Below are 24,692 nucleotides of genomic sequence, written 5' to 3' on the forward strand. Positions count from 1 at the left end.
TCAGCCTGACCAGTAACAAACAGAGCTGCTGTACTTCGCCCAGAGACTGGAGAGATGTCATTCCACTTTCTGGCGCCTTCTGAGAGCCAATGGAAGCCTTAGAAAATATCACGTTACAGCAGAGATGCTGTATTTTTGATAGAGATGCCAATGAAGGAGAACAAATTGTCAGACAGGGCACTTCCTGTATGGAATCTTCTCAGGTTTTGGCCTGCCATATGAGTTCTGTTATACTCACAGACACCATTCAAACAGTTTTAGAAACTTTAGAGTGTTTTCTATCCAAATCTACTAATAGTAGATATGCATATTCTTGTTTCTGTGCAAGAGTAGTAACCAGTTTAAATCAGGTACGTTTTTTATCCGGCCGTGCAAATACTGCCCCCTAGCCCCAACAGGTTAAACAATGTCACTTCATATAATGTTTTCATACCCTGCATTACTCATCTCATATGTGTATATACTGTACTCTATACCATCTACTGCATCTTGCCTATGCCGTTCGGCCATCACTCATTTATATATTTTTATGTACATATTCGTATTCATTCCTTTACACTTGTGTGTATAAGGTAGTTGTTGTGGAATTGTTAGATTATATTACTTGTTAGATATTACTGCATGGTCGGAACTAGAAGCACAAGCACAAGCATTTCGCTACACTTGCATTAACACCTGCTAACCATGTGTATGTGACAAATACATTTGATTTGATTTGAGAGGAAGAGAGATGGATGGAGGGGTTGGAGAGGAAGAGAGAGAGAGGGAGGGAGGGAGGGGTTGGAGAGGAAGAGAGAGAGAGAGGGAGGGAGGGGTTGGAGAGGGAAATAAGTGATAGTCAAATGGATAGAGGGGTGAGGAGATCAAGGGGGAAGGGAACGCAAGGGATAAGAGGTAGGGGGAGAGAGAGTCAGAGAAGGGTGGTCTTTGACAGCTTGTCTCCATCTGGAGGAACAAACTGCTTGTTGTTTACCCTGTCTATCTGGAGGAGCAGACTGCTTGTTGTATACCCTGTCTATCTGGAGGAACAAACTGCTTGTTGTTTACCCTGTCTATCTGGAGGAGCAGACTGCTTGTTGTATACCATGTTTATCTGGAGGAACAGCCATTGAGAAAGAGAACCCACATTTTTGGGATACACGATTTGATTAATCTCTTTGATGGGTAATCGTTTCTCATCTGCAGGAGTAGCCGAAAGCATTTCTTCACAACAGAATGTCTTAACCTGATGGTCATCACTGACATGTTGAAGATAGGTCAGCTAACTTGTGAGCTTTTCAAACAGAGTAAACACTATGATCGGATTGTCACACTGAACCTTTCCCCACTGAACTGTGACCTGAGTCAGTTAACCAGTTACATTTTCTCACGTTATTGTGGTGTTTGCACTTTATTATAATACGGTGTCCTCAGCTCTATTCTGTTTTCACTTACAACCTGGTGTTTTGACTAGGCATTTCCCATGACCACCCCTGCAGGGACAGATGCTGATCTGGGGTCAGTTTAGCATTTTCACCACTAATAGTTAAGGTTAGGATTAGGGGAAGGGAAGCTGATCCTAGATCTGTACCCATGGGAAATGTCACCTCGGCGGGGCAGATCAGATAAGAGATGACAAGGAAGATAGCGCTGACTGAAAGCAACACGACTGTTGCCCGAGGAGGAAACAGAAATGGTGGTTGTGTCCCAAATCGCACCTTATTCCCTATATAGTGCACTACTTTTGACCAGGGCCCTATGGTAGTGCACTATGTAGGGAATAGGGTGCCATTTGGAACACAGACGCGGTGTCTGTCTGACAGCCATGTAAATCAATGTCTACTGTTAGGGTCACGTCCTTATACTGTAAGTCTGTTAAATAGAGGGTGTTTGTTGATAGAGGTGAGTTGTACCAGTGGAGCGGAGAGAGATTGATGTGTGGAGAAAAACTAGGTGATGCTGTTAATGTTTTTACCTTCCATCAATGACGATGTGTGGAGCCCAGGTCAGTTTTAGTCTTAGAAATACTAAACTAATATAATAATACTATGATGTCCTGTTCTATTATAAGGGACAGTGTCTGAAGTTAAGATGTCATCCTGTGTTGGCATTGTGACAGTGGCCTTCAAATAGTAGTTGTGAGTTTTCGTGTTGGCCTTAGTAGATGTCGTGTCTTTGGCATCATTAAACGGAAGACTTATTTTTATCAAATAAATTCTCTAATTATTATTACGTGATTAAACTAACTTAATCATGTAAATGTAATTAACTAGGAAGTTGTGCACCAAGGAAAATGTTCAGATTACAAAGTTATAATTTTCCTAATATAACTTTCAGGCATTTTAATATCTGATCAATTAGTCTTCTAATTAATGAATTATTCTTTACCTCACGTTAGTCTCATTCCAAACGTCGTAAATTGTTAGTTATCTGCACGAACCCAGTCTTCACTATGAATCATCCATACATCAATTGTCTTAAATCATTTATTTACTAACTAAATAATCACAGAAATGCATAAACAAACAAACAGTAGATATGGTTACAAGGAAATTATAGCGGAGTTTCCCTAGTGGGATAAACCGGTATCGCGGCTTGGTGGACAAAAGGGAAGTGGGGGTCGACTGAGAAAAGCGGGAATTACGCAAATGAGTCACTACACACTTGATAATTATATTCATTGAAATGCTAATCTTTTGCACATGAACGCTCACTCATTCGGGAATATCAGCAATCAAAATATATTTACGCTCAGTGTGTCGTGATCTCTGTTGGAATCGTCCGTCTTTCTGTTCGAGAGTTTGTCTGATCGTCTCTCGGGTTAGAATGGATACTTCAGAGTCCCATTTCAGAAATGTGCTTGTAGAATAGATGTTTTGGTGGTTGTCGGTCTTCGCGTTCAATGGTACAGAATTGTAGCTGCAGACTAGTAATTAGTATCAAAGATTTGTTCTTATTCTGTCGGTATCGATAGTCTCAGAGTTTAACCACGTGGTATGGTTAAGAATTCAGCAATCTACTCAAACCTTAGCCCTCTCGGTTATCGGGGTAAGCTGGTCTCTACTCAAACCTTAGACCTCTCGGTTATCGGGGTAAGCTGGTCTCTACTCAAACCTTAGCCCTCTCGGTTATCGGGGTAAGCTGGTCTCTACTCAAACCTTAGCCCTCTCGGTTATCGGGGTAAGCTGGTCTGGAGATGATTCTCCAGGTGGGGGTTATATTCGGAAGAGCAGAAAAGGGCTGTCTCATGACGCCAGATCAATGTCTGTGCTCATGGGGCGGGCCAATGACTTAGTTAAATTTAAAGGGAATTGGGTTCCTTTTCATTAAACAGTTTAAAATCACATTACATAATTACACAAATAGTTTCATCTTTACTCATTCATTTTGTACAACAATTAGATGCAAGCCTCATAACTGAGACTCTTGTATAAACAGAGTTATGGTAATGTGGCTGTATTGTCTCTCATGAGTTTCACAAACATTAAACGAAGTGGACCGGTCGTAGCTGGATTCTTCCCCGACTGTGTACACCTTCTCCAAAACATGTAAATTTTTCAGTTCTCAGGTTCTATGCTGGAGAAGAGGTTCCTTTGTTCTCCTGTGAAACCTCTCTATACTGTCTGGCCATGAGGAAGAGAGTCTCCTCCAGGAATTTACGACCTGAGATAACAGCAGCCTGGGTGTAGGCGAGAGAGGGAGGGGGAAGGCACGCTATACCCAAAGAGGGCTACGTCATGACATTGAGGCCAGTCAAATGACTGGTGATAAGGCATCCTAGTAGAGACCAGTCAAATGATCTCGATCTCTCTCTGAAATGCCACTCAAAATAAAATTCACATAGAAATAAACTAGTCATCTATTCAACTCCATGCCTTGCATTCACCAGGGGATTCTTTTCAGTCAAGAACGTAATTTTCACACTCGTAGATCAGACCAATCAGAAGCAATGAATTCCTCTACTGCTGAGGACCCATTTGAAGGAGGCAGTTAGTTGCAATGTCAGTATGTTGTTGTGTCAGTCCGGTATAGCAGTGGAGGACTGAAGTGAAGTGGATTTCCGTGTCAACAGAAGGGCCCAGTGTGGTTAGATACATGGCTGTTTTGAGGCTGGAGGGCCTCGTGTTGCTTCAGATACAGCCCTGATGGCCCTTTTCAGTCCACCTGACCTCTGATCTTTGGCTGTTGACCCCTTCCTGATAACACACCTCGTTACCGCACAAGAGAAGCAATGGCCGCTACAGTACCAGAGATTCTAAGGATATTCCACAATCCATTTCTTTTGTTTTTCACTTTCTTAGTCTCTCTAATTCTATTTTTCCCTCTCTCCCATCTTCCATGCAGTCCATCTCTTTTATTTATCTTTCTTCCTCTCCCTCTACCTCCTCTCTCCATCTTCCCCTCACGCTCTATCCCTTTCTCTCCCTTCTCAAACCCACCGTTTCTCCCTGTCACTTCCCTGGACCATGAAACTATGAAAAGACGTAGAACAGAATCAAGCTATGCAGGAGGAAGATTAACAGAACCCTAGTCCTTCATGTAAACCAGGGCTGCCCAACCCTCTTCCTGGAGATCTACTGTCCTGTAGGTTTTCAGCCCAACCCTAATTTAGCATATCTGATTCAGCTAGTTAAGGTCTTGTTGAGCAGCTAATTAGTAGAATCAGGTGTGTTAAATAAGGGTTGGATTGAAAACCCACAGGACGGTAGATCTCCAGGAAGAGGGTTGGACTGAAAACCCACAGGACGGTAGATCTCTAGGAAGAGAGTTGGGCAGCCCTGATGTAAACCTTCATCCTCTCGCACATACTCACTGTACTCCTCAAATAGCTTTCCCTAATCGTCTCCATCACTAGCCTTTCAGTTGGGGGAGGAAAAAGGCTCATTTGCAGTGAAAGCATGACTTGCCGCTTGTAGGCTAGACCGGGTTTTTGAGTCAGCTTAGGCCCTTCTCTAATGAATGTAAATAAAGCTCGGCGCGCACCACACTCATCCTAATCACACAACACCACAACACTGTCTCTGCCATCAGTGTTTATGCTAATGTAAATATTTTAATTATCTCGACGATGATATATGTTTAATAGGCAATCTGTTCCCGGGCCTTTATCTCCCAGTGGGTTTAATGAAAGCTAATCAGGCACAGAGGCTGACGGCAGCACTGATTGGTGCGTGGACAAGGATCAAACAACCAGCTCTCTAGTTTTTCGCTAGTGCGAGTCGCTAGTGCGCGATGGGACAAGGACATCCCTGCCGGCCAAACCCTCCCCTAACCCGGACGACGCTGGGCCAATTGTGCGCCGCCCCATGGGTCTCCCGGTCGCGGATGGCTGTGACAAAGCCTGGACTCAAACTAGGACCTCTAGTGGCACAGCTAGCACTGTGATGCAGTGCCTTAGACCACTGCGCCACTCGGGAGGCCATCTAACGGAAGTTTTAGTGTGTGAGGGGAAACTCCTGTTAAAGTAAACTTGCCAGTGTTGAAGTTAACTTGGTTGATTGATAAACGCTGGTTTAAGTGCTAGATTTTAAGTTCGCTTCACTGAGGGTTTTAGTTAGTTTTATCCCATGAAAAATCTCATGTTCACTGCGTGTGAACAGTCTGCTCTACTCTAGTCGGTTTGAAACGTCTCAATCCAGAGCGTGTGAACAGTCTGCTCTACTCTAGTCGGTTTGAAACGTCTCAATCCAGAGCGTGTGCACAGTCTGCTCTACTCTAGTCGGTTTGAAACGTCTCAATCCAGAGCGTGTGAACAGTCTGCTCTACTCTAGTCGGTTTGAAACGTCTCAATCCAGAGCGTGTGCACAGTCTGCTCTACTCTAGTCGGTTTGAAACGTCTCAATCCAGAGCGTGTGAACAGTCTGCTCTACTCTAGTCGGTTTGAAACGTCTCAATCCAGAGCGTGTGCACAGTCTGCTCTACTCTAGTCGGTTTGAAACGTCTCAATCCAGAGCGTGTGAACAGTCTGCTCTACTCTAGTCGGTTTGAAACGTCTCAATCCAGAGCGTGTGAACAGTCTGCTCTACTCTAGTCGGTTTGAAACGTCTCAATCCAGAGCGTGTGAACAGTCTGCTCTACTCTAGTCGGTTTGAAACGTCTCAATCCAGAGCGTGTGAACAGTCTGCTCTACTCTAGTCGGTTTGAAACGTCTCAATCCAGAGCGTGTGAACAGTCTGCTCTACTCTAGTCGGTTTGAAACATCTCAATCCAGAGCGTGTGAACAGTCTGCTCTACTCTAGTCGGTTTGCAAAGTTTCTTCCCGCTTCTTTCGTCTCAGAGTCCACAATGTTTTGGAGACGAGACACCTGAGGTCACGCAGCTAGTTAGACATATTTGGCATTTTCTAAAGATGGCTGGCTTCAGTTAGCTTCATATTCCTAATGTTAGTCTGTGATCTCTTGCTTCATCTATTTCACGAAGGTGGATACTGATTGACAACCTGCCATTAGACCTGCAGACTGGCTACTTATATGGTCTGTTAGTCTGTGTGTAACCCACAACATTTTGGGGTAACAAGACACCTGGACTTCAGATATCTTGTTTGTTTTGGTGGCATCAACAGACAGTTGCCAGACATATGAAGGCAGCTGGACAATGGGGGTAACCTCTCAATGCAAAATGGCCGCCTCAGTGCCGGCATGTTCTGCCATCAACAGAATGTTGCACCAAGTTGTTGCAGCATAGCCAGTGGGCACACTATGTTGGGTGTGTCAGGGATGCCCATGTCTGCGACCAGGCACATGCACAGATGGGGCTCTACCTGTCCAAAGCATATATATCTTTGCCCTTCCAGTCTCCAAAGTGCCCTTTTGGGTGGTGGTATAATTTCCCCCCCAAAAAATGTTTTCTTCATTTAGTTTACATCATCAATGTTGGGTCTGTTTGCCTGACTCGCGCAGCAAAGAGAGGCAGAAAGACATATAGAGATGAATCACAATCGGTAAAAGAAATGGAGCTAGCAAACTAAACTCAGCAAAAAAAGAAACATCCTCTCAGTGTTAATTGCGTTTATTTTCAGCAAACTTAACTTGTGTAAATATTTGTATGAACATAACAAGATTCAACAACTGAGACATAAACTTCAGTTCCACAGACATGTGACTAACAGAAATTGAATGTGTCCCTGAACAAAAGGGGAGTCAAAATCAAAAGTAACAGTCAGTATCTGGTGTGGCCACCAGCTGCATTAAGAATGGCAAACCATCTCGTCCTCATGGACTGCACCAGATTTGCCAGTTCTTGCTGTGAGATGTTACCCCACTCTTCCACCAAGGCACCTGCAAGTTCCTGGACATTTCTGGGGGGAATGGCCCTAGCCCTCACCCTCCGATCCAAAAGGTCCCAGATGTGCTTAATGGGATTGAGATCCGGGCTCTTCTCTGGCCATTGCAGAACACTGACATTCCTCTCTTGCAGGAAATCATGCACAGAACGAGCAGTATGGCTGGTGGCATTGTCATGCTGGAGGGTCATGTCAGGATGAGCCTGCAGGAAGGGTACCACCTGAGGGAGGAGGATGTCTTCCCTGTAACACACAGCGTTGAGATTGCCTACAATGACAACAAGCTCAGTCCGATGATGCTGTGACACATCGCCAAAAACCATGATGGACCCTCCACCTCCAAATCGATCCCGCTCCAGAGTACAGGCCTCGCTGTAACGCTCATTCCTTCGACGATAAACACAAATCTGACCATCACCCTTGGTGAGATAAAACCATGACTTGTCAGTGAAGAGCACTTTTTGCCAGTCCTGTCTGGTCCAGCGACGGTGGGTTTGTGCCCATGGGCGATGTTGTTGCCTGTGATGTCTAGTGAGGACCTGCCTTACAACAAGCCTACAAGTCCTCAGTCCAGCCTCTCTCAGCCTATTGCGGACCGTCTGAGCACTGATGGAGGGATTGTGCGTTCCTGGTGTAACCCGGGCAGTTGTTGCCATCCTGTACCTGTCCTACAGGTGTTCGGATGTACCGATCCTGTACAGGTGTTGTTACATGTGGTCTGTCACTGCGAGGACGATCAGCTGTCTGTCCTGTCTTCCTGTAGCGCTGTCTTAGGCATCTCAAGGTACGGACATGGCAATTTATTACCCTGGCCACATCTGCAGTCCTCATGCCTCCTTGCAGCATGTCTAAGGCACGTTCACGCAGATGAGCAGGGACCCTGGGCATCTTTCTTTTGGTGTTTTTCAGAGTCAGTAGAAAGGCCTCTTTTAGTGTCTTAAGTTTTCATAACTGACCTTAATTGCCTACCGTCTATAAGCTGTTAGTGTCTTAACGACCGTTCCACAGGTGCATGTTCATTAATTGTTTATGGTTCATTGAACAAGCATGGAAAACAGTGTTTAATTTAAACCTTTTACAATGAAGATCTGTGAAGTTATTTGGATTTTTACGAATTATCTTTGAAAGACAGGGTCTTGAAAAAGGGACATTTCTATTTTTGCTGGGTTTTTAGCAGATTAACATCAATCATCAACATCAATGATCAGCTGATAGCCCACCGTCTGTTCCATATCAGTCATGTCTTTAGGAGGAATTCTAACTAGCTTGCTTACAATTTGTGATTAAAAAAATATATATATCTATATTTCACCTTTATTTAACCAGGTAGGCCAGTTGAGAACAAGTTCTCATTTACAACTGCAACCTGGCCAAGATAAAGCAAAGCAGTGAGACACAAACAACACGGAGTTACACATGGGATAAACAGACGAACAGTCAATAACACAATAGAAACAGAAAAAAATCTATATACAGTGTGTGCAAATGTAGTAAGATTAGGGAGATAAGGCAATAAATAAGCCATAGTGGCGAAATAATTACAATTTAGCAATTAAACACTGGAGTGATAGATGTGCAGAAGATGAATGTTGCAATTCGTTCCAGTCATTGGCAGCAGAGAACCTAAAGGAAAGGCGGTCAAAGGATGAGTTGGCTTTGACCAGTGAAATATATCTGCTGGAGTGCGTACTACAGGTGGGTGCTGCTATGGTGACCAGTGAGCTGAGATAAGGCGGGGCTTTACCTAGCAAAGACTTATACAGTTGAAGTTGGAAGATTACATACACCTTAGCCAAATGCATTGAAACTCAGTTTTTCACAATTCCTGACATCTTAGGTCAGTTAGGATCACCACTTTATTTTAAGAATGTGAAATGTCAGAATAATAGTTGAGTGATTTATTTCAGCTTTTATTTATTTCATCACATTCCCAGTGGGTCAGAAGTTTACATACACTCAGTTAGTATTTGGTGGCATTGCCTTTAAATTGTTTAACTTGGGTCAAACGTTTTGGGTAGCCTTTCCACAAGCTTCCCCCAATAAGTTGGGTGATTTTTGGCCCATTCCTCCTGACAGAGCTGGTGTAACTGAGTCAGGTTTGTAGGCCTCCTTGCTTGCACACGCTTTTTCAGTTCTGCCCACAAGTTTTCTATAGGATTGAGGTCAGGGCTTTGTGATGGCCACTCCAATACCTTGACTTTGTTGTCCTTAAGCCATTTTGCCACAACTTTGGAACTATGCTTGGGATCATTGTCCATTTGGAAGACCCATTTGCAACCAAGCTTTAACTTCCTGACTGATGTCTTGAGATGTTGCTTCAATATATCCACATAATTTTCTATCCTCATGATGCCATCTATTTTGTGAAGTGCACCAGTCCCTCTTGCAGCAAAGCACCCCCACAACATGATTCTGCCACCCCCGTGCTTCACGGTTGGGATGGTGTTCTTCGGCTTGCAAGCCTCCTCCTTTTTCCTCCAAACATAACGATGGTTATTATGGCCAAACAGTTCTATTTTTGTTTCATCAGACCAGAGGACATTTCTCCAAAAAGTACAATCTTTGTCCCCATGTGCAGTTGCAAACCGTAGTCTGGCTTTTTTTGGGCAGTTTTGGAGCAGTGGCTTCTTCCATGCTGAGTGGCCTTTCAGGTTATGTCGATATAGGACTCGTTTTACTGTGGATATAGATACTTTTGTACCTGTTTCATCCAGCATCTTCACAAGGTCCTTTGCTGTTGTTCTGGGACTGATTTGCACTTTTCACATTCATCTCTAGAAGACAGAGCGGTATGACGGCTGCGTGGTCCAATGATGTTTATACTTGCGTACTATTGTTTGTACAGATGAACGTGGTACCTTCAGGCGTTTGTAAATTTCTCCCAAGGATGAACCAGACTTGTGGAGCTATACAATTTTATATCTGAGGTCTTGGCCATCATGTCACGCAAAGAGGCACTGAGTTTGAAGGTAGGCCTTGAAATACATCCACAGGTACACCTCCAATTGACTCAATTGCTGTCAATTAGCCTATCAGAAGCTTCTAAAGCCATGACATAATTTTCTGGAATTTCCCAAGCTATTTAAAGGCACAGTCAACTTAGTGTATGTAAACTTCTGACCCACTGGAATTGTGATACAGTGAATTATAAGTGACATTTGTCTGTAAACAATTGTTGGAAAAATTACTTGTGTCATGCACAAAGTAGATGTCCTAACCGACTTAACAAGAAATTTGTGGAGTGGTTGAAAAACGAGTTTTAATGACTCCAACCTAAGTGTATGTAAACTTCCGACTTCAACTGTAGATGACCTGGAGCCAGTGGGTTTGGCGACGAATATGAAGTGAGGACCAGCCAACGAGAGCATACAGGTCGCAGTGATGGGTAGTATATGGGGCTTTGGTGACAAAACGGATGGCACTGTGATAGACTGCATCCAGTTTGTTGAATAGAGTGTTGTAGGCTATTTTGTAAATGACATCGCCGAAGTCCAGGATCGGTAGGATAGTCAGTTTTACGAGGGTATGTTTGGCAGCATGGGTGATGGATGCTTTGTTGTGAAATAGGAAGCCGATTCTAGATTTAATTTTGGATTGGGGATGCTTAATGTGAGTCTGGAAGGAGAGTTTACAGCCTAACCAGACATCTAGGTATTTGTAGTTGTCCACATATTCTAAGTCAGAACCGTCCAGAGTAGTGATGCTAGACGGGCGATGAGTGAGTGTTCTTGCAGAAATAAGGCCTATGCTCAAAAAAGTGAACATTTCCACTACAGAGGCATTTGGTATGTTATGAATAGCCATATTTCCAAACGGGGAGGTGCACTTTTTCCACTAGCCTCCTGAAAGGTCTGTGCACGGCCCTGCCCGAGACTTTGCCCATTATTACTGGTTTGGCGTCGATGACAGGCTGTCAGCAGCTTTGAGTGCCATCCATGTCCCCTTACCCCTCTCATGCTGGAGGTGCCCTTGTTGTTCAGGGCCACTGCCAGGGTGACACTGGAGAGAGAGGGGGGGGAGCTGGCACCGGTTACGATCTGGCCAAACAAAAGTTTCCCTGTGTGCCACAATATCAAACCCCACTTCATTGCATCCTGCTGCTGGGTTAGGGTGTGATGTCAAGCCCTCGGCTGAACGCAATCCCACACTTGTCTGAAGTTATCAAAAGGAGAAAGGACAATGGAGATGGGAGAGAGAAGGGGGAGGGAATGAAGGCATACGGAGAGCGGAGCAGAAGATGAGTTTCCGTTATAACAGATGGACAAACTAAGTTGTATTGAAGATTGCTCTGTTGATTCGTATGAAAGGAGCACACTGACCGTTCGTTTGCTGTAGCTTTTCCTGTTCTCTGTAACAAAGGCTTTCTGAACTGCCAAGACCACCGCCACACTTCCTTCCTCCCCGAGGTGGTAAGAGTCGGCAAACAACACATCTACCATGCTGACCCTCAACACAGGGACCCCACAGGGGGTGCATTCCCCCTGTACTCCCCGTTCAAAGATTATTTTTAAAAAAATTACATTTTAGTCATTTTCCAGAGCGACTTACATGAGCAATTAGGGTTAAGTGCCTTGATCAAGGACACGTCAACAGATTTTTCACCTAGTTGGCTCTGGGATTTGAGCCAGTGACTTTCGCTTACTGGCCCAAAGCTCTTAACTGCTAGGCTACCTGCTGCATGACAGTGCGTGGCCACTCCAACATCATCGTTAAGTTTGCCGACGATACAACGGTAGTAGGCCTGATCACCAACGACGATGAGATAGAGAGGAGGTCAGAGACCTCTCCCACAACGTCAACAAGACAAAGGAGCTGATCGTGGACTACAGGAAACGAAGGGTCGAGCACGCCCCCATCACATCGACGGGGCTGTAGTAGAACGGGTCGAGAGCTTCAAGTTCCTCTGTGTCTACATCACTAAGGACCTATCATGGTCCAAACACACCAACACAGTCGTGAAGAGGGTGTGACAACGCCTCTTCCCCCTCAGGAGGCTGAAAGGATTTGGCACGGGTCCCTCAGATCCTCAAAACGTTCTACAGCTGCACCATTGAGAGAGTATCTTTACTGGCTGCATCACCGCTTGGCATGGCAACTGCTTGGTATCCGACAGCAAGGTGCAACAGAGGGTAGTGCATACGGCCCAGTACATCCCTGGGGCAAAGCTCCCTGCCATCCAAGACCTCTATACCAGGCGGTGTCAGAGGAAGGCCCTAAAAATGGTCAAAGACTCCAGCCACCTAAGTAATAGACTGTTCCCTCTGCTACCACACGGCAAACAGTATCACAGCGCCAAGTCTGGGATCAAAAGTCTGGGACCAGCTTCTACCCCCAATCCATTAGACTGCTGAACAGTTCATCAAATGGCCACTCGGACTATTTGCATTGACACTTTTTTTTTTTTGTTGCTCTGACATTCTTGTACTGGCTCTATGCACACTACCTAGACTCTACCCACACACTACCTAGACTCTACCCACACACTACCTAGACTCTACCCACACACTACCTAGACTCTACCCACACACTACCTAGACTCTACCCACACACTACCTAGACTCTACCCACACACTACCTAGACTCTACCCACACACTACCTAGACTCTACCCACACACTCACACACTACCTAGACTCTACCCGCACACTACCTAGACTCTACCCACACACTACCTAGACTCTACCCACACACTACCTAGACTCTACCCACACACTACCTAGACTCTACCCACACACTACCTAGACTCTACCCACACACTACCTAGACTCTACCCGCACACTACCTAGACTCTACCCACACACTCACACACTACCTAGACTCTACCCGCACACTACCTAGACTCTACCCGCACACTACCTAGACTCTACCCGCACACTACCTAGACTCTACCCACACACTACCTAGACTCTACCCACACACTACCTAGACTCTACCCACACACTACCTAGACTCTACCCACACACTACCTAGACTCTACCCACACACTCACATACTATACTGACACTCTAACACACACATACGCTCACACACACACAGACAGACACACTTTCACACTCCTCACGTACGCTGCTGCTACTCTTATTTATTATCTATCCTGATTGCCTAGTCATTTTTACCCCCTACCTACATGTTACCTCAACTACCTCAACTACCTGTTACCTCAGTACATTGACTCAGTACTGGTACACCTTGTATATAGCCTCGTTATTTTGTGTTACTATTTCCTTGATTTTTTGAAACTTTTTTTTTTTACTCTGTATTGTTGGGAAAGGGTTCGTAAGTAAGCATTTCACAGTAAAGTCTACACCTGTTGTATTTGGCGCATGTAACAAAATTAGATTTGATTTATTTGAGGTGAACACTGAGTGCCTCTCCGGGGGCTGAGAGGACTTGGAGTTTTCTGCAAAACAAACATCCAAAAAATAGAAGGGACATGTTATGCTCTGATACAGGAGAGGCAATGGTCAAACGGGTGTTTTTAATGGTGCCTGTGTATCAGTTTAATGTCCCGTGGTCATCCTGTGTGGTTAATAACCTTCGTTAAAGTGATTTGTGCCACCAGACACACCAATAGGATTCTACACACAGCCAGCCCACACTGATAAATGAGCCTACTTTCTCTGGGCCAATGCTATAGCTTTCTCTGACATCCCCGTTCTGGTAAGCGTCAGTAGACTTTAGTTTACCCCATAGATCTGATTCCTTTTATGGCATTCCGTGTGTGTGTGTGTGTGTGTGTGTGTGTGTGTGTGTGTGTGTATCGGGGGACATAAGACAGTGGTCGTCCTCAGTGGTCATCTGGAGCCAAGCTACATTGTGCCACTGCCTCTCACTGTACTGTGAATGAAATCTCAGGCTGCAGTGCAGTCCTACTGGGAAGCCAATTGGCTGGAGAGAGGACATGAGAGAGTGAGGTACGGGTCAGGTAGTATTCCTCCCTATGACAGGGACACACCACTACAGAGCAGCGGGGTGAAAGACAGAACTGGAACCATGTGGAAGCAGGTAAAATAGGCCAACTTGATTGAAACCTTAAAGATGCACTGTGCAGAAATCGCTCTGCCATTTCCTGGTTGCTAAAATTCTAATAGTTCACCTATTTCAGTTTTTGACAAAACAAGCAAGTACAGTTTAGAGAATCATTGGACCATCTCGACCACTGTAAAATATATTTTCAATAACCAAAAATATAGTGTTTTCAGAACGGGAAGCATAGAAGTAACACACACACACACACACACACACACACACACACACACACACACACACACACACACACACACACACACACACACACACACACAGTAGAACAGATCAACCGCTCCTTAGACTGGCTTTCAATGAGAATGACAGATCTATAACTCACATTTCTGTTAATTTGATCAGGTTGCCCAAAAAGTTGCATATTGCAGCTTTAACCTTTTTATTTAACCATTTAGAAACCTCTATTTTGATGGCGCTCGCACTAAATTGTAGCAATCGAGGGAAAGAACGAGCGAGAGGCTTGGATATTATATGCAGTATTATGTACAGTGTATCTTCAGAGTGTTGTGCAGCTACAAAGCTAACCATTCATCTGTTATGATGGTAGAGTCCGGTGCACGTACTAGCTTTAGCTGGGATTAGATTGAGATTTAAAGAGATCAAGATTTAGAGCTCTCATTTAGATTGAGAGGGAGAGGCTTTACTGAGCACAACTGAAATAAATAAAGTTGAAATAAACCATTTAACAAAAGCCAGCGTGTGGGATGGAAGGCTAATTACTAGCTGTATGATGGACGGCCTACATACCATACAAAGGGCTACTTAAAATGTCTGTCTATGCCACCGCACACGTACCCACAAACGTATACACGTACATACACACACATATACATGTACACACAGACAGATGCATGGACAGACACACACCCCTCTGTCCTCCCTCTCTGTCTGTCTGTCCTCCCTCCGTTTTGTCCTCCACATGTCCGTCTGTCCTCTGCCTTGCATTTCAAACAAATTTCATCTGGACACCTTTTAAATTGACCTGAACTTTGACTGAACACACTCCCCCTCATCAAATAGAGGTTTCAAAGCAATCCATCTTTCGCAGGGCGGGGCTCTCGCAAACATGTCAGCGGTCTCGTGTCAGTAGATATGGAGACAAATGCCTCTACTTAGGATAGGGTGAGACGTCAGAGAGAGCGGAGGCTGCTTCCCAAATCGCACCCTATTCCCTATTTAGTGCACTCATTTTAACCAGGGTCCATATGGGTCCTGGTCAAAAGTAGTGCACTGTATAGGGAATAAGGTGCAGTTTGGGACATAACCAGAGAGAGGCGCTGTTCAAAGCCAACGTATTCAGCCTTTGATATATCAGTGACTTGGGAGGGTGTGTCTCAATGTCTGAGGTGAGAAATGCATAGGAGAAACACCAATAACGTTAGTTAAACAGGTGCCATAAAACAAGTGGTGCCAACAGCTAAATGGGCAGCAATTTAATTTATTCTGGGCCCATATTCAGAGTTTATGGACAGGGGGGACCTGATCCTAAATCAGCATTCCTACTCTGAGAAGCTTTGTAAATACGGGCCTTTGTTCTTTTTTGTATGGTTTCATCAGGAGAAAACAGTGAGAATGCACAAAGATCAAGCCTTTATCAGAGGCATTTACACACTGTTGTCTAGTCAATCTTATCAGAGGCTAATAGCCATTAAGCTAATGGAGAGACAACTTCTGAAGCCCACTCTTGACTGATTGGATCGGACTATAGGCTTTGGATAGAGGCAATTTTAATTAAACACGGTAATGACTAAATTATCAAGGCCTGAGCATATTTAGAAGAAGGTCCTTGAAAGAGAGTAGAGAGAGAGTTCCCTAAGTTTTGACCTATCAAGTACGGACAGGAGTAGAGAAAGGGGTGTCAAAAAGAGGTTGACTTGACGCAGCGAGGAGGGGGGGGGGACTTTAGTGTGTTTGTTTGTGTGGGGGGACAGATGGACAGACGTCCGTCTCTCCCTCTCGCTTTCTCTTTGTAGAAAGAGTCTTTGTTTGGCCGTGTGACTCCTGTCATGGTGAATAGTGTGTTTGTGTAACCCAGTGTGTTTGTGTAACCCAGTGTGTTTGTGTAACCCAGTGTGTTTGTGTAACCCGGCGACTGCTGGTCGTCACTCATGCATGTCATCTGGATACCGCCGACGTTATGACGAGGTCAGATGGAGGGTCACATGGCACCAGTAGGAACTTGAAGCAGAGAGCAGTCTGCAGCATGGGCTATGCCCCAAATGATACCCCATTCCCTATGTAGTGCACTGCTTTTGACCAGGGCCCATAGAGTCAAAAGTAGTGCACTATATAGGGAATAGGGTGCCATTAGAGACACAGAAATGCACTAGAGCACTTATGACCTTCCAGCCTCTCACACTGTGATAGTGGTCTGCTTTCTGATCGGGAGATACAGACAGTACTGGGTGAGGAGAAAAGAGTTTCCAGCCAAGTTTGACTGACAGGCGTAGGCCTATTATAGGAACACTCTGTTTGGTTTTGCTGACGCTCCTGACAGTGAATCAGACAATGTCTTTGTGGTACAAACTCTGGCTGGTTTTGTTGAAGGGAAATGTTGTGTGTTTGCTGTTGAGATCAGAGAGGCAGTGCATTAACAGCTTTGTGTGTGTGCGCGCATCAAAAACAGCCCTTGGCTGCTGACGGTGTCCTGACAGGCCTCATTACAGATCCTCTGACGGAACACAGCACCTCGATACAGAGCCTCTGACAGAACACAGCACCTCGATACAGAGCCTCTGACGGAACACAGCACCTCGATACAGAGCCTCTGACAGAACACAGCACCTCGATACAGAGCCTCTGACGGAACACAGCACCTTGATACAGAGCCTCTGATGGAACACAGCACCTCGATACAGAGCCTCTGACAGAACACAGCACCTCGATACAGAGCCTCTGACGGAACACAGCACCTCGATACAGAGCCTCTGACGGAACACTGCACCTCGATACAGAGCCTCTGACAGAACACAACACCTCGATACAGAGCCTCTGATGGAACACAGCACCTCGATACAGAGCCTCTGACAGAACACAGCACCTCGATACAGAGCCTCTGACGGAACACTGCACCTCGATACAGAGCCTCTGACAGAACACAGCACCTCGATACAGAGCCTCTGACGGAACACTGCACTTCAATCGCCCTGCTAAATGCAGCCTACACACACACACACACACACACACACACACACACACACACACACACACACACACACATTTCACACCCACTGGAAACTTAAATTGAGTCTGAAATGGGAGCAGATTAAGCAAATGTAGATTAAATGCTGTACTAATCCAGACTGGAGTCTCCTCACATACCCCATCAGGCGTTCTAGGGCAGCAGATAGCCTAGTGGTTAGAGCATTGGGCCAGTAACTGAAAGGTTACTTGTCGGCTCAGGAGTTGGAACAAGTCTCTGTCGATGTGCCCTTGAGCAAGGCACTTAATTGCCCCAATTGCTCTTGTAAGTCTGCTAAATGACAAAAAAAAAACAACAAATTTTAGGTAAATATCTCCTCCATCACAGCCCTCTGAGAAGAAATGTCTGCTTTCTCTTAAACACCATGCAGGCTGATCGAAATAACCCACTGGCATTACTGCTGAGCTCTACCCTCGAAATAACCCACTGGCATTACTGCTGAGCTCTACCCTCGAAATAACCCACTGGCATTACTGCTGAGCTCTACCCTCTAAATAACCCACTGGCATTACTGCTGAGCTCTACCCTCGAAATAACCCACTGGCATTACTGCTGAGCTCTACCCTCGAAATAACCCACTGGCATTACTGCTGAGCTCTACCCTCGAAATAACCCACTGGCATTACTGCTGAGCTCTACCCTCTAAATAACCCACTGGCATTACTGCTGAGCTCTACCCTCGAAATAACCCACTGGCATTACTGCTGAGCTCTACCCTCGAAATAACCCACTGGCATTACTGCTGAGCTCTACCCTCGAAATAACCCACTGGCATTACTGCTGAGCTCTACCCTCGAAATAACCCACTGGCATTACTGCTGAGCTCTACCCTCGAAATAACCCACTGGCATTACTGCTGAGCTCTACCCTCTAAATAACCCACTGGCATTACTGCTGAGCTCTACCCTCGAAATAACCCACTGGCATTACTGCTGAGCTCTACCCTCGAAATAACCCACTGGCATTACTGCTGAGCTCTACCCTCGAAATAACCCACTGGCATTACTGCTGAGCTCTACCCTCGAAATAACCCACTGGCATTACTGCTGAGCTCTACCCTCGAAATAACCCACTGGCATTACTGCTGAGCTCTACCCTCGAAATAACCCACTGGCATTACTGCTGAGCTCTACCCTCTAAATAACCCACTGGCATTACTGCTGAGCTCTACCCTCTAAATAACCCACTGGCATTACTGCTGAGCTCTACCCTCGAAATAACCCACTGGCATTACTGCTGAGCTCTACCCTCGAAATAACCCACTGGCATTACTGCTGAGCTCTACCCTCGAAATAACCCACTGGCATTACTGCTGAGCTCTACCCTCGAAATAACCCACTGGCATTACTGCTGAGCTCTACCCTCGAAATAACCCACTGGCATTACTGCTGAGCTCTACCCTCGAAATAACCCACTGGCATTACTGCTGAGCTCTACCCTCTAAATAACCCACTGGCATTACTGCTGAGCTCTACCCTCTAAATAACCCACTGGCATTACTGCTGAGCTCTACCCTCTCCTTGTTAGGGTTTTCTGTGGTTGTCCGCTCCACCTGTGTCTTTATCCAGGTACTTCCACAGCATTCTCAAAACTAGCTAGATAGAGAGCTAACATTTACGGGGTCCTATACCCCCAAACAACCCCAAAATACCAAACTACCAGAAACAACCCCAAATACCAGAAAATACCCAAAACATCTACCCCAAGAAACTACCATGGAACTACCTCCAAATAAAACTGCATTAATGTTCCTCAGTCCTCAAACCAGGCCTTTTGTTACCACGCTCTTAAACGACACCACAAAACTCAATATCGCTGGCTATTTCCGACCCTCTGACTGGCGTGACATTGCTGCCATGCATGGCTTCCAATGGCTTCCAATCAAACCAATACTATTCCATCCATACTTGGTGTCAGTCAGAGCAATCAGACACAGATTTATCACAGTGTTTCAACCACAGTGGTGCATCAAATATCAGATTACGAAATAAATGAGCATTGATTTGTTTCTGTATGTTAGTCGATGGCTGGGACAGCTGGTTCTGTATGTTAGTCGGTGGCTGGGACAGCTGGTTCTGTATGTTAGTCGATGGCTGGGACAGCTGGTTCTGTATGTTAGTCGGTGGCTGGGACAGCTGGTTCTGTATGTTAGTCGGTGGCTGGGACAGCTGGTTCTGTATGTTAGTCGGTGGCTGGGACAGCTGGTTCTGTATGTTAGTCGGTGGCTGGGACAGCTGGTTCTGTATGTTAGTCGGTGGCTGGGACAGCTGGTGATCCTGAAGACTCTATCTATAATATCATTCCCAATAGCCATTTGTCAATGGGCTTTTTCATGACTGATTTGGTTGGCTCCCAAGTGGCAAAGCGGTCTAAGGCACTGCTTCTCAGTGCTTGAGGTGTCACTACAGATACCCTGGTTCGATTCCAGGCTGTATCACAACCGGCCATGATTGGGAATTGCATAGGGCGGCACATAATTGGCTCAGCGTCGTCTGAGGTTTGGCCAGTGTAGGTCGTCATTGTAAATAAGAATTTGTTCTTAACTGACTTGCCTAGTTAAATAAAAAAAATCCATGTTTAAAAATAAAGTTAGGAGCAGGCAAAACCCCAGTGCTTTTCTCTATTGTGTAATGCCTTTAGGACCTGGAACTGGCACTGGTTGTTCACAAGCAATAATGTTGCATGACCTCAGTGAAATATTGCATTTTGCTGTTGAATTTGATGGGGATATGTGAGCACGTCACCATCTTAGGTGAGTGGCACTGCCATCCCCTGGACAGCGCTTTCATTTCGGTTCAGCCTGTATCGCTAATACTCGGGCCTCTATCCACCTAGACAGCAGTACAACCTTTTCTAAGATCATTTTCTTTGATACAGTTTGATATGTCCTCTGAGACATATTCCTATCTAGAGCATTGCGCGTATTTGCCTGTGCTGCGTCCCAAATAGAACCCTGTTCGCTATTGAGTGCTCTACTTTTGACAATGGTCCATAGGGTTCTGGTGGAAAGTAGTGCACTACATAGGGCTCTGGTGGAAAGTAGTGCACTACATAGGATACTACCTCTATAAAGATAAATAGTGTCACTGCAGCCGCTTCACACATCACTGTGTGTACTGGACCAGAGGGCTTTTTTCCTTCCTTAAAACCAGGAAGTGAGCTCTCAGCTGTCACTCCACATCAGCTCCTACAGGAACAGAAATTGACAGGAACAAGGACAGCAGCAGCTCCTGTACAGGGATCTGATGGATGGAATCTGTTGGGAGGGTGCTGTGTTGCCAAGTGTGCCCCTGTCAAGTGTGCCCCTGTCACTTGGCTGCGTGCCAAATAGCACCCTATTCCTTACATAGTGCACAACCATTGACCAGGGCTTGTCAAAAGTAGTACACTATGTAGGGATTAGGGTCCCATTTGGGATGCTACCATACCTGACGGCCCTCTCCCTGTGTCACTGGCTGAGGGGGAAATCGATGGAGGCCCTGCCTGACTGCCCTCTCTTTCCCTGTGTCACTGGCTGAGGGGGGAATCGATGGAGGCCCTGCCTGACTGCCCTCTCTTTCCCTTGGTCACTGGCTGAGGGGGAAATCGATGGAGGCCCTGCCTGGCCTGACTGCCCTCTCTCTCCCTGTGTCCGGTGTTTCGTGCTGAGCCTGACACTTTAGGAGGAGATCATAGGAGCTGTCCAGGGTGGGGGCCACTGCCACCCTTCACATTCTACACACGCCTGGGAAAGTCTGGGGGTGGGGTAGGAGGGTGGGGTTAGGGGGCGTTTGAAACCTGCTACGCCCCTAGAGAATTATCAGCTTGTGTTTACATGTGAGTTGGAAGGGGGTGAAAATCCAGCGCGATGACCACAGACTGATTCAACAGCCAGAGATGCTAATTTTGTTCCACTCTGTTTCATCCCCCACCTCTCCTCCACCCTCCATCCCCCACTTCTCCTCCCTCTCTTATCCTCTGGTCCTCTCACAGCCATAACCAGAGGACCACGTCGTTCCGGCACCCCGTGACGGGACAGGTGTCTCGGGAGAACGTGGATTTTATCCTCCAAGAACAGTGAGTGACTCATCTCCTCTTATCTGTCCTTTATGCGATGACAACTTTTGGTTCTCAGAATGTCGCTGGTATGCTAATTGGTAATGGTCAGAAACAGACCTGTGGCCTGTCAAGGCATCTATTTGGGACTACGAGTGTGTAAATCTCAAACACCGTGCCGAGCTTAAGTATCTATATTAATTTGTTTTCATACAGTGTCTCAGACAGATATCAATCTTCAACGTTAATCCAACTATCTATATTATTTGAGACCGTAGATAGGAGCCTTAGAAATTGTGGCGATGGCCAGATATGTCGAGGTGTGTGAAACAGTCAGCTTTGGAGTAATGGAATAGCGGTTAAAGCCAGTACTGTTGTGGAAGCTGAAATGTGGGAACGTTGGCTAGATCAGTAGATGTTATTTGGAGTATAAGGGAAAAGGGGATACCTAATCAGTTGTACAACTGAATGCATCTTCTGCATTTAACCCAACCCCGCTGAATCAGAGAGGTGCAGGGGGGCGGCCGTAATCGACATCCACGTCTTCGGCGCCCAGGGAACAGTGGGTTAACTGCTTTGCTCAGGGGCAGAACAGTTAAGGGCAATGCCAATGTTGTTGAGATTATGGTACAGAGTGGTATGTTAACCCAAATAGGATGTTATTTGTCTCTCTATGGATCATCAAGGTGGGAGGCTGCACCCCCATCGTTAGCAATGTTCCCTCTCAAATATCCAGAATCCTCTACCAGGCCATCCTAACCCTGACTATTTGATCCAAAATGATGGCAGTGTCAGTACAACTAGGATTTACCACCTAACCTGCTCTACACAGTGACCTCACAGTCAGACTGTGAAATGTCACCTCTATTCTTCTCTTGCTCTCATTTCTCGCTTCTCTCTCTTTTTGCCTTATTCATTCATTTCTTTTCGTGGTTCTGCCCTCAGCATTTGTGTCCAAGGATATTCTGGAAAAATGGCCAAAGTTCTCAGAACAAGTGCAACCTTGTAGCTTGTAGAACCTTGTAGTTGGTAGTACCTTGTCAGAAGTCTTTTGTGTCACTTCCTGTGCCCTAACCTTACATGGGGGACCAGAAATGAGTGAATTTAGACTACCTTTAGAACAGAGTGCCAGTTTCCCACCCCTGTGTCAGGGTCCAACGCTTTCGCACAAGATCTGCATTAGCATCGAATAGCCCTCGTGATATGCAACTTTTCATGGAAGTTAGGAACAAATATACACAAGCAGTTAGAAAAGCTAAGGCTAGCTTTTTCAAACAGGAATTTGCATCCTGTAGTACTAACTCAAAAAGTTCTGGGACACTGTAAAGTCCATGGAGAATAAGAGCACCTCCTCCCAGCTGCCCACTGCTCTGAGACTAGGAAACACTGTTACCACCGATAAATCCACTATAATTGAGAACTTCAATAAGCATTTCTCTACGGCTGGCCATGCTTTCCACCTGGCTACCCCTACCCCTGTCAACTTCCCGGCACCCTCCACTGCATCCCGCCAAAGCCCCCACCATTTCTCCTTCACCCAAATCCAGATAGCCGATGTTCTGAAAGAGCTACAAAATCTGGACCTACACAAATCAGCCGGGCTAGACAATCTGGACCCTCTCTTTCTAAAATGATCTGCCGAAATTGTTGCAACCCCTATTACTAGCCTGTTCAACCTCTCTTTCATATCGTCTGAGATTCCCAAAGATTGGAAAGCTGCCGCGGTCATGCCCCTCTTCAAAGGGGGTAACACTCTAGACCCAAACTGCTACAGACCTATATCTATCCTACCCTGTCTTTCTAAGGTCTTTGAAAGCCAAGTTAACAAACAGATTACCGACCATTTCGAATCCCACCGTACCTTCTCCGCTATGCAATCTGGTTTCTGAGCTGGTCATGGGTGCACCTCAGCCACGCTCAAGGTCCTAAACGACATCATAACCGCCATCGATAAGAGACATTACTGTGCAGCCGTATTCATCGACCTGGCCAAGGCTTTCGACTCTGTCAATCACCACATTCTTATCGGCAGACTCAACAGCCTTGGTTTCTCAAATGATTGCCACGCCTGGTTTACCAACTACTTCTCTGATAGAGTTCAGTGTGTCAAATTGGAGAGCCTGTTGTCCGGACCTCTGGCAGTCTCTATGGGGGTGCCACAGGGTTCAATTCTTGGGCCGACTTTCTTCTCTGTATACATCAATGATATTGCTCTTGCTGCTGGTGATTCTCTGATCCACCTCTACGCAGACGACACCATTCTGTACACATCTGGCCCCTCTTTGGACACTGTGTTAACTAACCTCCAGACGAGCTTCAACACCATACAACTCTCCTTCCGTGGCCTCCAACTGCTTTTAAACGCAAGTAAAACTAAATGCATGCTATTCAATCGATCACTGCCCGCACCTGTTAACCCGTCCAGCATCACTACTCTGGACAGCTCTGACTTAGAATACGTGGACAACTACAAATACCTGGGTCTCTGGTTAGACTGTAAACTCTCCTTCCAGACTCACATTAAGCATCTCCAATCCAAAATTAAATCTAGAATCGGCTTCCTATATCACAACAAAGCATCCTTCACTCATGCTGCCAAACATACCCTCGTAAAACTGACCATCCTACCGATCCTCGACTTCGGTGATGTCATCTATAAAATAGCCTCCAACACTCTACTCAACAAACTGGATGCAGTCTATCACAGTGCCATCCGTTTTGTCACCAAAGCCCCATACACTACCCACCATTGCGACCTATACGCTCTCGTTGGTTGGCCCTCACTTCATACTCGTCGCCAAACCCACTGGCTCCAGGTCATCTACAAGTCTCTGCTAGGTATAGCCCCGCCTTATCTCAGCTCACTGGTCACCATAGCAGCACCCACTCGTAGCACGCGCTCCAGCAGGTATATCTCACTGGTCACCACCAAAGCCAATTCCTCCTTTGGTCGTCTTTCCTTCCAGTTCCCTGCTGCCAATGACTGGAACGAACTGCAAAAATCTCTGAAGCTGGAGACCCATATCTCCCTCGCTAGCTTTAAGCACCAGCTGTCAGAGCAGCTCACAGATCACTGCACTTGTACATAGATGGGCTGTTTACAGATGGGCTATCTACCTACCTCATCCCCATACTGTATTTATTTATCTTA

The 24,692-nt window shown here is 45.8% G+C and overlaps 1 protein-coding gene across 8 annotated transcripts in view; it reads left to right on the top strand.

The window, feature by feature from the left end:
• The window catches only part of LOC115192794 (pleckstrin homology domain-containing family A member 7), a 173,833-nt gene that overhangs the window by 75,023 nt on the left and 74,118 nt on the right, over positions 1-24,692 (top strand). For all 8 annotated transcript variants that reach the window (XM_029751651.1, XM_029751653.1, XM_029751652.1 and 5 more), the window contains exon 4: positions 21,479-21,562. In XM_029751651.1, coding sequence (XP_029607511.1) covers positions 21,479-21,562 — 84 coding nt within the window. The remainder of the gene's footprint in view (positions 1-21,478; positions 21,563-24,692) is intronic.

Source organism: Salmo trutta, chromosome 4 (assembly GCF_901001165.1).
Source record: "Salmo trutta chromosome 4, fSalTru1.1, whole genome shotgun sequence".
Taxonomy (NCBI): domain Eukaryota; kingdom Metazoa; phylum Chordata; class Actinopteri; order Salmoniformes; family Salmonidae; genus Salmo; species Salmo trutta.